The sequence below is a fragment of the Balaenoptera musculus genome, chromosome 4 (genome assembly GCF_009873245.2).
Source record: "Balaenoptera musculus isolate JJ_BM4_2016_0621 chromosome 4, mBalMus1.pri.v3, whole genome shotgun sequence".
Classification (NCBI taxonomy): Eukaryota; Metazoa; Chordata; class Mammalia; order Artiodactyla; family Balaenopteridae; genus Balaenoptera; species Balaenoptera musculus.
In genome coordinates this window covers 122,161,442-122,181,086 of record NC_045788.1, presented here as the reverse complement: position 1 = coordinate 122,181,086, position 19,645 = coordinate 122,161,442, and the positions used below count along the sequence as shown (strand labels likewise).

At 29.9% G+C, this 19,645-nt stretch overlaps 1 protein-coding gene across 2 annotated transcripts in view; it reads right to left on the bottom strand.

The window, feature by feature from the left end:
• NCAM2 (neural cell adhesion molecule 2) overlaps positions 1-19,645 on the bottom strand; it is a 485,073-nt gene that overhangs the window by 15,385 nt on the left and 450,043 nt on the right. The window contains exon 16 of one of the 2 annotated variants that reach the window (XM_036851506.1): positions 15,325-17,957. The exons of the other annotated variant lie outside the window; for it this stretch is intronic. Within the exon in view, the coding sequence (XP_036707401.1) occupies positions 17,851-17,957 (107 nt within the window). The 3' untranslated portion in view covers positions 15,325-17,850. Of the gene's footprint in view, positions 1-15,324; positions 17,958-19,645 lie in introns of those variants that run through there. 2 annotated transcript variants of the gene reach the window in all.

Below are 19,645 nucleotides of genomic sequence, written 5' to 3'. Positions count from 1 at the left end.
AAGATTTTTAAAAAATATTTCAGCTTAAGAATGTATTTAAATGCTCATACATTCTCATATCCCATGAAGTTAGGCTATAATAACTATAAAAGCTAAATTTTCTGTTCTTTTTTTCTTTTGACACCAATTTAATCTACTGTGAAAGTTCATTTATTTGTCTTTGGACTTTTCACAAAGTCATAATCATGTGTAACATTACATCACTAGGATTTGGGGACTAGCAATGATTTATTTCCTCAATAACATACAAAAAAATCTTTCTTTATAAGTAAATTGTGGTTTTAATTACTTAACAAATTGAAACTGAGCATAGCAATCATTTAAAGGATTTTATTTATTTAATTAATTTATTTTTTAAAGGATTTTAAATTAATCTTTTCAGTTTCCCAGAATACTTACACGTGTTTTATGATATAATTTTTATTAAACTCCATTACCTAAACAAAAATATTTTCAGGTCTATCTTCTAGATAAGAAAAATGAGGTCCAGAGTGTACAGTGACCTAAGTCACAAGACAACCCTTAATACCCTTAATATTAGATCTGTACAAATGAAGACTATTTAGCTTCCAGTTCTATATAAATATATTGGCCTCACCACATGGCTTCTGGGATCTTAGTTCCCTAGCTAGGAGTTGAACCTGGACCACAAGAGTGAAAGCGCCAAGTCCTAACCACTAGACCACCAGGGAATTCCCTGGTTTTATACCTGTGTTCAAGTCAACATTTTGTACTGGATACTCAGCTTCAAATAATCAAAAGACAAAAATAAAATTTATTGACTAAATTAAAATGTATAATTTGCTTGCATAAAAATGTCAATATCCATTTTTTCGTATACAACTAGTGGGAAAACAACTATTTAAATGAGGTATAATTATGCAACTAATTATTTCTTGCTTTTATGTATTTTTCTTGAATCCTTATTTTCAGCTTCTATTTTAGTGATCTTTTGTATTGCTCTTTTGAAAAAGAATTTCATATTAGAATTGAATAAGAATAAATAATTTAGGAATCAAAAATTTAAACATCTATTTTTAGGTACATATTATTGAAAGCAAACATGAGAATCAGTCTAAATGAGTTTTTACAATCTCCCTCCAATCTGTACCTCCCACACTGTGAAATTTAAAAATTGGCTAACTAAACCAGTATGTATCCCCAGAGCTTTATGTACTTGCAATTTAACAGTCATCAAAATATAAAATCAAAACAAGAAAATAAGAAAAAAAAACTTCATTTCAAATCCATCGTATGCATGTGTTTTCATGTTTCTGTTGTAGAAATTAACTCATTGCTAAAACACTGCATTAATTTTCCATGAAATATACTATGTTTATACTAGTTTTTCAAAAACCGCTACAATTTATAAAAGTAGCATTGCTTTCTGACTCCTTAAGTAGTTCAGTTTTTTAGTTAACTCTTTTTCTATAGTTTGAGAATTACTTTTAGATGTGGAAAGTTGTGATAAAGATACGGAGAAAAAACTTTTTTCTTAATTTAAAGCATCCTAAAATGGAGATTTGGTTGTTGCTCCCAAAATAGTGGCAGTTATTTTCCTAAGCAATATTGCTAAATACAGTGAGTTTAAGTGTATAAAAGATAACAAGAAAAGCCGTTTTTGGTGTTCATCATGACATTAACTAGATACTATACCCTTCCACAATAGAGGTAGGTCTATTTGTCCCCTGTTTATACATTCTTCCTTCATTCTGCCTAGTGTAACACATTTTCAAATATCAAATGATTTCTGGAAAATCTAGGTATAAATCTATACACACGTATGGTTCATCCTATGTGGAAAGATGAAGTAGACAGTTTTCTGCATTTGAGCTCCATGTAAGCAGTGACGGTCAGCCACTCAACTACTTTAAAATCAAACATCTGGGTTATCTAAAGACTTTTGTGTCTACACAGTTTCATTACTTTTTTAAAGGACTATTTATTCACTTAGGCTTCACAAACATTTATTGAGTGCTACAAAATTAGTGCAGTATTAGAGGGGTTTCCTGATAACATACTAAAATAAGTTAAAAATTAACATACGTCTTTGGGCTTATCATACAGCTATTTAAGTCCCATTTGACTTATGAAGCATAAGTTCCCCAAATTTAATTTCATTCATTGGATTCCCCAAAACACAACAAAGTAATAAAAGGGTAAGATTTTTAGATTAAGAAGGGCCTAGATTTAATAGTAAGAGCTTCTAAAGTTATGGTAATCTCCATGCACTATAAAAGGTACGCTCTAGAGTAATACATACTTTTAAAAGAAAATGTATTGCACCAATTTAAAAACCAACTAAAGATTTCACAGTTTCTTGTTGTGTTATGTTAGACAGCTGTTTTCCAAAATCACTTGCCACTTACATACTTGGAAATTATCTTAAATTGATAAATTAATGTTCTGTGATATTTTTCCTAGGAACCCCCAAATCAACAAAGAATAGGAAAATATAATAAAAAGAGCCAAAGTGTAGAAATGAGACTAGGGTCTAGACTATGTCAACAGAAAAAAAAATATTTTTAAAAGCTTTAAAATTTTGATAAACTTTACAGCTTTAAAAACAGTGGGGATAGTGAAAATGAAGTATAATCACAATATTCCCCCAGCATAGATGAAGCTGCAGGCTTTACAATCCTTGACATAATCCACTTGTCAAGAAAGAAAATAATATTTTCCAACCCTGAGGAGCTGTGTAGAGAAAAGTCACATTTATGAGACTTTCTATTTCCTATGGGGAATACTTGACCTGCTAAACAGAACCTAAATTAGGTATGATTTGTTTTTAGGATTGATAGTCTTCTCTCAGTTATACTAAATGAGGAATCAGGCATATTCATAGAAATGCCATATTTATGTATTTTAGGTTTTTAGAAAAATGATTCCAAGTATCTATTTTTATATATTTGAAACAACATGACTTTCAAATCACTTCTGCAGGTGTAATCACAAGTAGAAAAAACAAAGAAAACTTTGATTCAAGCATGTTATAAAATTCACTATTAAAGAGGGAAATGTTGAAAACTGCTGATATAACAAACTGAGTGCAATGCCCCACTCTTTCCATTTCTCCACATACCACATTTTTCTTCTATGTCATGACCATGGGTCTCCAGCATTTATAGTGACTGCTGTTAATCCCTGAATTGATGGATCCATTCCATTTTTTTTAACATCTTTATTAGAGTATAATTGCTTTACATTGTTGTGTTAGTTTCTGCTGTATAACAAAGTGAATCAGCTATACGTATACTTATATCCCCATATCCCCTCCCTCTTGCGTCTCCCTCCCACCCTCCCTATCCCATCCCTCTAGGTGGTCACAAAGCACCGAGCTGATCTCCCTCCCTGTGCTAAGATCCATTCGATTTTCATTCATATTTAACATGCTTGTTTGAAACAAATGTTTGAACTTCTGAGGTTTCCAATGTCTGGTCAATGCCCCTTTAATTGTATTAAATAGAAAGAAGGAGAAAATCATGGCAAACTGTATCAGCAAGGATGATTATATCATTTTCCATTAATCCAAAATGTTTAAAAAATTCAAACAACAAACTCAAGAGTAACTATGATTGGAGTTTATATTCTTCCTCCAATCCGAGCTCCTTTTTTTTTATTGCTTCCCCATATAAATCCAGAGAAAAACTGAGTCTCTCCTCCTATGATATGTGGTTTTCTTTTAAAAGTATTTTACAATGTATTGATCCTTTGAAAAAAATGCAACGTACAATTACAAAACATACAAAAATAAATTAAAATGATATAAAATAAATATTGATGGAAATTCTAATATTTATCTCTACCGTGGTATTGTTCACTCATTTTGTGGCCTACACACTACAATCGGATATATCGAAATCATAATTATAATTTTATTCCATTTCATTACTGATGAAATGTGGATAACCATTCCCATGTATCCTAGCTAAAATATTCTTTGAGAATCATATATGAAGGGTACTTTGGGAATTCCAAGACACTGTACATATATTACTTTATGCTCACTTTGTTTATAGCTACCTCTCATTACTCATCATTGTTTATAGTATCTTCTTTTAAAAAATTAGAACTTCTTTTACCCAAAACCTTCTTAGATTTTAGCAAGTATAAATATTTGAATATTGCTAGCATACATGAACTAGGATGCATAAAATAACTGTAAATACATGTTTATATTTTACAAGTGTTTTTTATTGTTTTTGATAAACACACTTCATTAAGGCCTAAGGTTTAAGTATATTTTCATTCTTCTAGTTTTAGATGTGCATTCCACTGTGACCAGAACTCAAGAAGATTTTAGTTTAATATCATTCTTTTTTAATTTATTAATTATTCATATCATAAATTATTTTTTGGTCCCTCCCTTACTTCTACATGTCAAATTAAAATCTTTTTTTTGAACTTTGAAAGACTGATGTTAAAATGAATGACAGAAAGATAATTATTCATAATGCTCTTATTGTCTCTGACAGGTGACATTGACTTTTGCTCAGTTTGGGGACAAGAATATCCATACTTATATTTTGGTATTCTTTTCTTCTGTAATTCACTTTGTCCTCTTTAGCTCACCATTAATTTTTAGGTTTTTGGTTATCTTTATTGTTACTTTTATTGTGGTGGTTATTTTGCACAATATTTTAGGCACATTCATCTTCATTTAAGTAAAAAATGAGATTAAAACTCTCAAAAGATTATTACAGAGTGGATCAAAGTCTCCTTCCTAAATTAAGACTGTACTTTCTTTGTGTTCAAATCTTTTACTCTGAAATATCGGTTTCCTTTTGGACAACTCATAGTATTTATGAGATAAAGCATTTACATCATTCAGCTTTCTGACAAAATGCACTTATTAGCAAATTTTTAAGTGCATTTATGTTCATTTTATTCAGATATTTAATTGCTAACTGAACTAACTGTATGAAAACTGTGTGGGTACAATGTGTAATCTCACATGTTTTTCAGTGAACAATTTAAAGAAAAAAGTACATAATACTAGTAAATCTGTGATGGCTGTGAAGAGTATTGTCATCAGTGAAGAGAAAACTGCAGGGTCTTTTATAAAGGATTGCATTTTGGGAAAAGAATATTGGAATTTTAAAATGAAAAATCTTTTATTTTAATTTAATTTTTTTTTTTTGGCTGTGTTGGGTCTTCGTTGCTGCGAGTGGGTTTCTCATTGTGGTGGCTTCTCTTGTTGTGGAGCACAGGCTCTAGGCATGCGGGCTTCAGTAGTTGTGGCTCGCAGGCTCTAGAGCGCAGGCTCAGTAGTTGTGGCGCACGGGCTTAGTTGCTCCGCGGCATGTGGGATCTTCCCGGACACAGGGCTCGAACCTGTGTCTTCTGCATTGGCAGGCAGGATTCTTAACCACTGTGCCACCAGGGAAGCCCTAAAATGAAAAATCTTAAAAAATATATTAAAAATCAAAACTGTTAGAATCTTGAGAAAAGTACATACTTATATGTAATTACATCAATTTATAAGTGCTTTGTGACCTGTTTGAGGGATTTTTAGTTTTTAGGATCACACAGAGGTAATTAGCTGTGTTTTAAATGAACATGTATTGAGTTCATTGGAGATCTTTAGATATCTAGAAACAAATTATAAAAGTCATGCTGGAGATTAATACTTATGTGGAAGTTCATTGTATGTGATTTTCTAGCTTTCTGGTTCTTTGATAAAACTCTTTGTAGTATCCACACATTCATTTAGGAATTTAAAATTTTCAGATTTCAAAAGATATAAGTAAAATTCACCAATAATTTTTCAACATTATTCAGATATATCAATAAAGCCTTGTGCTATTGTTTATATATGTTTAAAATCTTCAGGCTATTTTTGGTACATCTTAAAAAGGAGGTCATGTCTTTTCTGTGTGTACTCAGTTAAACAATATTGATGTAGACAGTTTATTGTTTACTTCCAAATTTCTTTTCATACAACCCTACTATTTGGGGATGGGGTGAAGATTGCATTTTACTTCACCTGTTCCTTACTACTGTGTCTCTATTCTCTAGTCATTTTGATTTTTTTGTCAAAATAATTTTACATGTATAACTAATTTTTTAATATAAAAACAATGTTAATACAAAATTTCCCTTCAAGTCACTTCTCCCTACTAAGAGGTATTCTTTGGAACAAGATGGGGTCAGGAGGTAGCACTGATAAACCAGACTTTTTTTTAAACTAAATATCTGATTTGGGGGAAGAAGAAGTAGCTAAGTGAGGATAATTGGTTTAGTAATGGAAAGGGAATTATAAACATGTATATTATATAAATGACATTAATAATTGCACAACCCTATACTTTTTTTCTAAAAGTGTCTTTTTCTATATATGTTTGTTTACAAAGGTGGGGTTATAAGTTAAATATCTTTTCAAAATATCATCTAGTCCTTTATATTACAAAAGTGATCTTTTTGCCCAGGGATAAATTGGTCAAAGACATATAATCACCCTTCAATTCATCACAGTGTAATTAAACAACTTTGTCAAGCAGTTGTGAGAATAAAATAACAAAAAAGAAAAGGACTCTCTTCTCGGGGAGTTCTTAATATATTGAGAAGGGTGAGTAAGACATGTACAGTCGAATGCTTTCCTAGTGGTGAAAAATAATGTGACCTGAGCAAATAGGTGGAAGAAGCATGTAAGTTGATGGTTAGTGGTTAAGGAAGGCATGATAGAGAAGATAAATTCTAAGATGATGTTGAAGAATAAGAAGCTTTCTATCTGATGACAACTCCCTTTCAGCCAGAACATGATGTGAGTGAAGATGGAGATATATGAGATAATACAGTATATTTTGAAATTAACAGATATTTATGGATATTAGAGATATGATATTGGGGGTAACTGGTGGAGGATGTTGATTAAGTGATAAATGATGAAGTTAAAAAGAATGGGCCCTGCAATTGAATAAACAAATAAATAAATCAACAAAAACAAAATAAATAAACACCACTAACAACAAAACCTAACTGTGATCTTTTCCTAAAACCCGGTAGGGTTGTTAGAGATACATAGGGAAACAGAGCCTGTTGCAATGGTTAGGAGCGAGCTGGTAGAGGCCTGGCCTATGGCTGTAAAATATCTGTCCAGTCTTCCCTGTCTCTGATTCCATACCCATTTCCATAATACATGTAGACATGTCAATCCCTGCTTGATGTTTAGATTTAAGAAGCTAGGAAATAGACTCAGTCTCTTATATGTGATTAGTGATTGAATTAACATTAGACAATTTATGTCTATTAATATATTTCAAAAATAGACACTGTATAATACTATAAATTTATATAAAATATATTTATAATTAGTATAATGATTCTATATACTTCTAAATGGAATGACATTTCAAGTGGTTCATAATTTTCACCTTTTTTTTTTTTTAATACCCAGTCTCCCTTAGGGTTTTAGTATCTATCTTTTTAAAACAATTCTTTGTAAAAAGTGAATAATCCAGAATATAAAATTGTTATTCTTCTATGGGAATGTTGATAGAACCTTGTCAAATTTCAGTATGAGGTAAAGTAACAGTTTAATGTAAGAAAGGAAATTAAATAAAATAAACTGTGTTATTTAAAAAAAAAGTTGGCTAAAAATAAATAGTATTGTAGATAACAACACTTTTTTGATAAATGTTTCAAATAACTGAAAACTTAGAAATGAACGTTTTTAATAATTGTTGTTACAAATCTGGTGCAACTATAAATTGTGGGAAATTGTGAAATATCTAAAGTCCTTGCACAGCAGAATATCTAGGCTCTTATCTACACTGACATTTCAAATTGCTAAGTATATTGGAATGGAGAACACTTGTCACAAAACCCTGTCAAAAAAATGGGATAAAGAGATATAAAATATTTTTATATGTGATAATTATTCAAACTGATACATTTGAAGTTTATTCTCACCTCACTAACTGTATACTTTCTCCATATGCAGTTTAAATCTTATGGTATATGTTCAGTTCGCTATGGTGGAATTGATTTAGTTATTTCCCATAAGATAATGAAATTTTTATTGGTTAGTAGGAAAGGGAGCTTCTTAGATTGAAGTGAATATGATCAAAACAGATATTGGCCAGTGTTAAAAATTGAATAGTTTAAATTTTAGGTCCTTGTTTCAACCATTAACTGGCCAATTTCATTTTTTTCTGTTAATATTAAAAGGCTATTCCATATATTTTTAAAAAAAGAAATTAAATTTTCTCTGCACAAACAGAAAATACTTTTTTCTTAAAGGCTATATTACAACATTGAATTACACCCATATAAGATTAAACTACAACTGATATTTTACAAAGTGCTTGTTGAAATTCCAAACTGTTTAACCTATTTATTATAAAATTCTTAAATATACATACCTTTGAATTTTATAAATGTATAAGACAATAAATGGAAAATGTGAACAAATATATGGATGGTATTATTTTCTAAGGAATTTATAACATTAGGTTTACAAAATTTCTGTTTTTACACATTCACTTTATTGTGTCTTAGAAACTTCAATTTCTGCATTGGGGTTAAAGAAAAAATTACGTTACATTATTAAAACTAAACATTCTAAACATGTAGGACCACTTATATATTATTATCCACTGCATCTGAATGAATATATTGTATACCATCAACCATAAAATAGAAATGTAGATTTTCACTTAAGAAAAATAGAGGCAAGATATTATTCATTTGGTGAATGGATAAAACAGGAGACATCCGGGCAATGGAATATCATTCAATGCTAAAAAGAAATGAGCCATAACATCATGAGAAGACATGGAGGAACTTTAAAGGCATATTACTAAGTGAAACAAGCCAATCTGAAAAGACTACTTACTGTATGATTCCAACTATATGACACTGTGGAAAAAGCAAAATTATGAAGACAGTTATAAAGATCAGAGGTTGCCAGGGATTAGGAGAGAGGGAGAGATAAAGAGACAGGCAGAGCACAGAGGATTTTTAGGGCGGTGGAACTATTTTGTATGATACTATAATGGTGGATGCATGTCATTATACATTCATCAAAACCCACAGAATGTGCAACACCAAGAGTGAACCTTAATGCAAATTATGAACTCTGGGTAAAAATGGTGTGTCAATGTAGATTCATTGATGGTAACAAATGTACCATTCTGCATGTTAATAATGGGGAAGGTTATGCATACATCAGGATTGGAAGTATATAAGAACTCTGTACATTCCTCTCAATTTTGGTGCACACTTGGAACTGCTCGAAAAAATAGAGCATATTTAAGAGCAAAAAAAACCCCCAAAGTTAGTATCTTTAACATCTTCATGGGACTGGCTAACGTGCCTGAATCAACTGAGAGTGTCCGTAAGTACAATATTCATAAGTATTAAAAACAGATGACATATTAAGTTATGAGTAACACACAGGCAAGTCAATTATTTTCAGCTACCTGCTTCTGTATGAAGAAATCCACCAATGAACCATACTGGACCCTGCTGTAGAGAAGTATTTCTATTTCCTTAAGTAAACTTTCCTTCATGTCTGAGCCATTTGATGGAACAATAAGTCTCAGGATAGCATATGAAAATCTAATAAATTGTTTTCTGTTTTCCACCAATAAGCACCAAGAAGTAGAATATTTTTCCTGTCATTTTTCAAGAGCATCAGTGAGTTTTGCATTTAATCTTCCATGTAACATACATATCCAGTTTAGCCGTGGTGAAATTATATAGAAACAACAGCAAATTGAAGTTTGTCATTCAGAGATTCTTCAAAACAGAAATGCTAATTTGAAGAGATAATTTTTAGTTTTGTTTTAACCACATTTAAACAGAAAAAAAAGGCTACATTTTAATAGGACTTTTAAAATAATTTAATATTTCTCTTTGTAATAATAAATGAGAAATCAGTAGAGAAGCAAGCATATAGCCACTATGCAAATTATGTATTGAACTGTTTAGTATGATTTCTTAAAATGAAAAAGATAGATGCTGAAATGGAAATATTTATTTTGTTTTTTATTACATAGTAACTAAAAATATTATTCTATATTAATTAAATATCATTTATTTCTACAAAAATATAAATAAAGTCATTTTATAAAGGGTTTTCAGGCAATGTGTAAAAATCAGAAAATAATAAAATTTAACTTGATATTCTTTGAAGGCTATAAACTCACTGTGAGTTTATTACACTGATCTTGGGAATGCAGCTATATGTACAAGTTGACCTGAGAACCATAACAGCTGCTTAAGAGAAGTATCATGACTACTCAGAGGAATGGTAGTTGGTGAATACACAGCCCTTCCTTTGCCACAAAGTTTTTTCTATGGTTCAATCAAGAAGAAATCAAAGAAACTAGGTTAAAGATATAAGATCATATAAGTGATAGACAAGAGATTTAGGTATGCCTTCTTTGATTCAGTGTAATTTGATAAAACAAACATATGAGGAAAACTGAGGGTGTAAGTTACTTGACTATGTCAATGACTAGTCATTCTTCTTCTCTGATCCTCAGATTGTTGATATAATAAAATCATGGTGTTTGATTAGAATATTAGAATAAATTTTCTCAAATCTCTTTAGTTTCCTCACAGTGGCCCCAAACAACAAAGTAATATAAAGCTAACAAAGTAATATAATACTGTGACAGTCACCACGGAAATTTCCAACCATCCCCAGATAGTTCCCATTTGATACCATATCATTGTTAAAGAGCTTCAGGAAGAATAAAAACAAGAACAACAGAAAAAATCAGCTTACCTTTCTCTCTCTCCCAATATATAAAACTTCTGTAACTAATGTATCAATTGAAAGAAATTCAATATTATAACAACATATAGATATTATATGAAAATTTTCACTTTGAAATGTATGCAAACATTTTAAATGGGTGGTATATATATTAAGACATACATTTGGGAGAGGGCTGTTCTGGAGTAAGGAAGATTAAGTGTGCCTTAAAATAATGCAAATCTTGAAAACGAATATTTTCCCTTTTGTAATTTCTACACTATTTAATTTTTAACTGGCAATGCAACACTTGACTGTGTTTGTAAAAGAGAAATATATATTCATGTCTAAACCACCAGTTTTTTTCACTTTATAAAAAATAACTGAATAATTTACTTATTAAAGAATTATCATCGGAGGGACATCCCTAGCAGTCCAGTGGCTAAGACTTTACCTTCCACTGCAGGAGGTCCGGGTTCGATCCCTGGTCAGGGAGCTAAGATCCCCCATGCCTCAGGGCGAAAAAAACCAAAACATAAAGCAGAAGTAATATTGTAACAAATTAAATAAAGACTTTAAAAATGGTCCACATCAAAAAAAATCTTAAGATAAAAAATAATTATCATTTGAACCCAGGTTCAGCACTAAAACAAACAAACACAAAGTAATATGATGTTTTATAAAGGGCACTGTGACTTCACTATGTAAATTCCTCAACCTCTTTAGGTCTCACTTTTCTCATCTAAAATATGGGAGAAATGCTACTTCATAGTAAATGAAATATTGCACTTAAGGCATTCCATGCAGTGTGTATCACAGTACATGTTAAAAAGTAGAAGCTGCTCTGTTTTCATATTATTGTTATTATTTGTAAACTTCCAAAGCCATTTTTGTTTCATACTTTGGCTGTGGATGAACTGAGAACCTTAATGATTTTCTACAACTTTATTCTCATGGTGCTTGAACTGAATTATAGTAATATGTTAACCAAAGGAATTGGAGAAAATCACTTTAAGGATTTATGTCTGCTTTCATAAATTTTTGCTGGCAAAGGAGACTACTCTCCAATTATTACATTATTTAAATGATTAACTATATTAATGTGTTTTATTAAGATATCATCTGATTATTATGGTCTCCACTAGTAATAAAAGTTTCTAAGAAGACCTTAGAACTAGTTTACTACAAAAGTAACAGTATTTGGTATTGTTCCTAAATTATTTTTCCAATATGAGCCTGCTGATGATATATTATTTAAACCGAAAGAGAAATCACTCAATGATCATATGTTTATTACACTGAGATATTGAATCTGATCAAGTTAGAAATGAAAACACACAAGACAGAAAACGTTTGTACCAGTAATAAAGAAAACACATATAACAAAGGTTTTCCTCAGTTTTCTTTATTACAACAATGGAGACACAAATACAGAAAATAAAATGACCTTTAATATACTATGAAACTCATGCATAGGATTACACATAGTGCTGGATATTATGTCAGGGATTTTAAATAAGAGATGATACTGAGGACAATACATATATAACGTACATTTTATTTCAAGAAAATAAGCTATGATGAAAACAAATGCAATTAAAATGATCAGCAATAGTCACTTTAAAACAGAAGTGTTACACATAAAATCAGTGTAAGATGTGAGATAAAAATATTCTTGAAAGAAATTCATGAATTATGGATGTTCTTTAAAACAGTAATTTTTAATTGCTTGCTTTTAGGGAAAAAAAGGATTTGCTGGAGATTTATTTTGTAGTCCCATTTAGTACATAGATAAAATAAAATAAATATGGTATAATTTAAAATTATGCTACCTATGAATATTATGCAATATTTGCAATGTGTAACTATATTTCTATTACTTAAAATGGAGTGATAAAGAATAACTGAATTTAATTTGAACATACACAAATTAAGAAATTTTGCAATATATCTAGGCTTAATACAACCAACATTAGATTGGTTCACACTTAAAATTTAATTACACTTGAATGAGCATATCTTTAAAAAGTAGGTCAAATAATAGTCTACTAACAAAGGCATGAGGACATCTTCTGCAGTTCAAATCACCTCAGATATACTAAAAGAACTTTTGAACATATGTGCTTTCCTTGGATATTTTGTTTTTCAATTTTGCTAAATAGTAGCTAAAAATTGATGTTATAGAATAATCCACTCTTTCTGTAATATTTAGGGACAAGTATTTTAGGCTTCCAATTAGTTAATAGCCATGAAGGAGGGGAGGATGACTACAAGAGATGTTTATCTGGTTCATAATCTCAGGTAAGATAAAGAAACTGAAGGTATTTGGAAAACAAAGAATTGATATTAAGCTCCCGTCTCTGCTTTATTTCAGGACAATTAAATTAGATTTATACTTACTGAATCCACTCCCTTATAAATATTGAGATGCTGCTTACTTTTATAATCTTTATGTATTACAACAAGTTTTTAAGCACCATGTAGTAAAGAGAGATACTACCACTTTTAAACATTAAAAATGTTAACTCTAGAAAAATACTCTAGTTTAGATGGTGATTTGGAAAAGAATATGTTAATTAGATATTAGATACTTTTTCTTTAGTTAAGACCTAAAATTTACTCTGTTAATATTTTCTGAATTCTAAGATTAACCATCGAGTGTTGATAGTGATTAAATAATACTCCTTTTTAAAAATGACATAATCAGCCAATTTAGATATAGAGTTTTTACAAATTTCAATTTATATTGAAATTATTTCAGCACTATTTGTAGGATATTCATATCGCTAATCATTTGAAATATATAAATTTAAGCTACCCATTCAACGCATTAGCCTTGTTGAAGGTTTTGTGACATATATGCATATCACAAGTTCTGTAATTTTACAATTTAACAGAGATTAACAGAAAAAGAATAGAAGAAATGCATTGTATTTATTCATGACCAGAAATTGACAGGAAGGGAGAGAGGGAGGATAGGGGGAAGGAGAGTGGGAGGGAAAGAATATTAGGAAGAAACGATTGGAAGGAAGAATGAAAGGGTATAAAACCAAGAGAAAGCCTACTTAATTTGTACTTATTCAAAAGCGATTTAAAGGATATTACATTGTGCCTCACAGATGTGAACCATAATAAAATACATAAAATGACACATTTAGGTATGAACTTCATGATCCTGTATCTTTATTCATTGAGCGAAATCCTAATGCATAAGGGCTAAAAAATATATAAATGATAATATTTAATTTAGGTAGTGTCCTAACAGCTTATTTATTTAAAGCTCTTAATGCCGCTAATATCATAAGCAAAAACAAATGGGTGGAGATTTTCAGATAATTTTACATGACTAGAGATATTTCTTAACTACTATAAACTGAAAATATTATATATAATATTAGCTATTTTTGAAAGCTAGGTCCAAACACACTTAACTATTGTATTGGTGATGTAAATATCCATCTTGAATTACTAAAATGATTTGTAATCTAAAAATTTTATTCCTTCATTCTTAGTGTAGGTATGCCATATGAATAAATAAAATACTTTTCATGTATCTGAAAGTACTCATCCAGATCCAAAAGTACCTGGCCTAATTCTCCCTTGCATATTCTATTTTGTTCAATATAAATGAATAACCATAAATCCAACTGTCCAGACTTGAAAACATTGTGGAACTTTCCTTATTTAAGTTTTAATTTAAGAATTAAATATAATTAATGGGAATTCTTAAATAGAAAATGTTTGTTGTATAATGATTTTCAAATTAACCCAAATTGTATAACCTATGAACTACTATGCATAGTTGTAATTTTAATTATTAATTTTAAAAGAAATGCTGAATACTTAAAAAGTCAAAATTATCTGCAATAAAATTATTTGTGCAATTATTTGTTTATGTAATTGACATATATAATATTAATCAAATGTCTAGAATTTATTTATTTATTTAAAATTGTTAAACACGAGATATTTTAGGCTAAGAAAAAAAAAGGAAAAAATTTTTTTAAGAAAAATGAAGCAAGTCTTTAAGTGTTTCAATCTTGTTCTTGTCTACCAGTAATTGATTCACATATGTACACTTGCATGATGGTTTGGGAAAGAATATGGGTATAGAGTTTACAAAATCTACTTATTCCCAATGAATAATAGTATTAGGACAGAAAAATAAAAATGACAATTTACTTAAGGTTCTTCCATGTAAGAAAAAATTTCATAGGAAAGAAGATTTTACTACTACCTCCTAGGCTTAATCTGTTAGCATATCTAAAATGTGGTTTGATGGGCCTTAGAGCTATATGATAAATAATTAGAGTTTGAATTGGGATAGAGAGACATGTAAGGCTGAAGGATAAATGGAGAAAAGAAGATAGACTTTGAAAAATTGGGAGAAGAAAAAAGGAGATTTCAGATTTACATAAAAAATTAATCATGATACTTCACATGCAGATAATGGCGATTATGCATAAGCAAATCAACCTAACTTTACAACTGGTATAATATGGTCAAAACAAACTTTTAAAATGATTTTAACATTGGATGATAAGATATACACATCAATAAACATAGGTACATATTTCTGATTATACACAATGGATAACAAAACTCACCTTACACACAAGTTCATATTTATACATTTCAGACACAGAATTTTATTTAAAAATCCACTGGATGAAAAAGAATTATTGGGTGATACTAGGGAGAATTTTTATGTCCTGCTTACCAGTCACATTTACTTAGACCTACAGCAGACATTAATCAGACAAAAACGTGCTGTCAGTTAGACTTTATGGTTGCATATAACAAGAGTAAAGCTCAAGTAATAAAAATATAATTCAGCAACACTTACACATTATTAAGATATAAAAAAATAAATCCAAGAAGGTAATTTACAATCTCTAAGGTTTCATTTTTTGAAATGCAATAGCTGAATTGTTTATAGTTTTGTGCTTTCCTGTTTCTTATAGACGTAAGCCAAAGCACAGAGTCGATTATTTTAAGATGTCTGAGAATTTTTAAAAATTTTTGCATATCTTAGAACTGTAAAATAACAGTTAATCTGAGAATAAACATTTAGCCAAAGGATAAATAGCTCATTAATTTTAGGATTAATATCTTGATCTGTACTTAGATGTTTAAAAAATCTAAATGAACCACTCATTAAGGGTAAATAATTCTGCTAAGATATTAGAATTTCAATTTTAGGTGCTTTTCTGAACTGTCCAAATGTCAGTCTAGGTATCATGCAAACCAGACTGAGCGTTCTTCTTATCACTGTTGGTGACTTTGAGTCATAGAATATAAAATTTCAAATAAAAATCAACTCTGTTATCTTACTAAAGACATATTACATGTTCTTCACAAAAGTATTCTGTAATCATGAACTAAATCAAGATAATTTCTATGACTTTCTCATGGAAATACTTACAATTTATTGGAGAGAGCCAGTCAGGTTATAATGAATGGGAAAAATTGTTCATGGAAGTGTTATTGGAACTCCTTTCTTTCCCAGCACTTGTTACATGTTAGTAATCAACATATCTACAAGTCTTATCCAAACTCATGGAATGTGATATGCAATCATGGAGTGTAGTATGCAATTATAATTAGTTCTTCAATAAACAGAACATTGGCTCTTTTAATTTTAAAAATCAAACATTCCCAATAAATAGGTTAAATCTCCACACTGCAAAAATTGGAATTGGGAAATCCCTTTGTCTCAGCAGGGGAGAAAGAAGTGTGTTTAATCTGTGGATGGGTCACTTCTGCATTCTACAGGTCTGTTGTTAGCTCAGAAGAAAAAAGTACAGCAGTGGACAGTAAAGAGTATGGAAAAGATAAATTACAGAAAACAGGCTACCAAAGGCAGGTCTATCTTCAGACCTTACATGATAGGATCCTGCAGGTATTTCTTTAAAGACAGAGAATACTTTCATGCAACCAAACAAATTGATTTTGATGAATGAATCTCAAAGCCCAGAAACCAATCATTTGATTTACCATGTAAGTTACAGTCACCTTGTTAATATATATAAATCTGATTGCCTGCTAATTGTCCTAAGTGAGTAGTAAGAATCACTTGCTAGCATGTGATTGGGAGTAAAAAGCACAAAACACTCTTTTCTCATTTTGTGATGAACGAAAACGTGAAAACAAAAATCATTTACTCATGTTACTCCCTCAAATCCAGAGGAATCTCCTCTGAGAGCTGGAATCTAGTAATACCCCCTTCTCATCTCAATTTCCTCTTCTTGAAAGTAGTAGCTAAAATATTTACTTCTCTCTCTGATCCTTGCAAAGAAATTGACTCAGGTGTCCAGGAAAAAGTAATAAATACGTATACATATTGTTAGAACACGAATACTTGATGCCACCTCAAAACACAATTCCAATCTAGTGCACAGGGTGCAACTTTTTAAACATATTCAAACTTAATTTTTATTTATTTTGGGGCAACTGCAGAAGATATTTTCACTTAATGAAAAAAAAAATTTGGATTTTTAAAAATTGGTTTTCAAATTGAAGAAAAAAAACTCCGTTTCACTTTTATTCCTTATGACATTTTAAGTCAATAAAAAGAAAATAAGGCAGCACAATAGGATACACACCTAATATAATAAAAGTTATCAGGTTTATATTTTATATAAATGGTAAACACAATGAAATATTATAAATGTTTTATAAAGTTGGAAACTTACATTTAAAAGTATAACAATGCAAACCAATATAAAAGATCCACAATTCTACATAACAAAATATCTACTTATACAATGTATGGCCATGGATATTGAGTTATATTTGTAAAATAATCAAATGAAAGATTAGATATAGCAAATGCTTAAGTTCCAAATAAAAGTGACATGATATTTAATAAGCTCAACTTTAGAAATTAAAGAAAAATTTCGAATGTAACAAGTTACGCTGGAACTAGTACTTGGAAGAAACAATCCTGGTTCAGTTTCCTTCTGTGATTTTCTGACAAATTATCTACTTTAAAGGTCAACAATTTGGGGAAGGGAAAAAAGGCTAACTATTCATGGGTAAGGATACGTGCATAATTAGTTGGACCTTAGAAAATATTTTATTATAATTTTAGATTAGCCTTGTAAATTTGCAGGGAATAAAAGGAAATATATGATGTAACAACATTAAAACATGCAAGACAAACTTATGGCTATAATGAAAGAAAACCCAGCAGCATTCAGCTGCCATGACTGGCTTCCATTTTCACCTTTATTCGCTTCACAGCATTTATCTGCATGATGAAAATTATTTTTGAAAGTAGAACAAGAATAAAATAATTAAGGAATAAAGAATAGAGTTACAAACATGAAAATAAAGGAAAAGAAAAAAGTGACAGTAGGAAAGAAAAAAAGAGAAAATAATTAATACAAGATGTACACAAAGCCATTACTAATTACCTACAAAAAATTATTTTGATATAAGACAAAGAATTAAAAAAATCTAGTATAAAACGCTTCTAAATAGTTGTCACATATTAAAAACATAACTCAGTTCTATCATTGATTACTTAAATGTGAACATCTTAAATATTTTTTAATGAAGATACAACTTATTGGAGAAAGGTCACCAGTCATTCCACTGTGCTACTGGTAAATTCACACTGTTACTTAAATGAGCTCATCATATTCTGCAATGTTTGCTGCTAGTTTTTTTTTTTCTGCTATCATATTTTCCTATAAAACATATTTAGTAAAACTAGTTATATTTTTAATAATGAATGAAGTACCAAGAAATATAATTGAAAATGGTAAGTTCACACAGTGAAAATTTTCAAAAGAATAAAAGCAAGGAACATTAACTCAACTGGCCATAGGCATACTCTAGACATACGTTATTGTTGTTCATTTAAAATAATTTTGAGAAACAAAGATCATGAAAATAATTTACAGAAATTTACTTTCGCATTATGTACTAAACCAAATAAATATTGTTTTGCATGTATCATTAGTATTTAGATTTGACTGAGATTTTCAGATAGTTAAAATGAAGTTCTTCCCAATTAACTGAACTTCAATTTCACCATTGTTTTAGAATTTCTTTAATTTAAATTCTAAAACAATCATAACCTTAAGAAAGCATTTTAGTATTTGCCATGCACTTGAATGTTTTGTTTTCCGTTCATGTTGAGTTATTTGGAGATGAAAGGGTACACTAGTCTTCCTGGAACTAGAGTTGAATGCTATCAAAATAATTTTACTCTACTGTTCATTATAAGTATAATCAAAAAAGTCTATTAAAATAAAAATTAACTGAAAAATTTTAGCAATATATTTATTGGTGGTGATCTATGTCACTTCTTGGTATGGATGCAATTATTTTCCATCAAATTATAATGAGAGTCTATGTTAAACTTAGACATGTTTTCAATTCTTAGTAACAAGAGAAGAAAAAGGAAGCAATTTACTAACGGTTTTGTTTTGTTTTTGGTTAAAACAAACAATATTACACATGTCCTAAAGCCAAAAGAAATGATGAAAATTTTTTTCAGTCATTTTATCTCCAAGAATTTTTTAAAGCATTAGATTATACACATTCTACTAAGTTAGGAATATTTTTAGTCATTAAAATTACAGAGCAAATCAATAAATATCATTTTAACAGCCTCTAGTTCCATAGATGGTTTTGTAATCAGTTTTACAAGAATTAATTTGTCATCACTACCCAATATTTTCATTGTTTATAAAATAAAATGAGATGGGATTATGCTGTATGAATATTCCAAAAAAGAACATAGTTGTGATTTTGCACACTCTGTTTCTATGTGAATCAAGGAACGCAGCTTTCAAAATAAACACATTTAATAAGTGAAGAAAGGAAAATATTATTAATCATAAAATAGTTTTCAAATCAGAATCATGAACTATGGAGAAATGTGGTGTCCACTAAGATACGTACATAGAAAAGCCATTATTATCAATA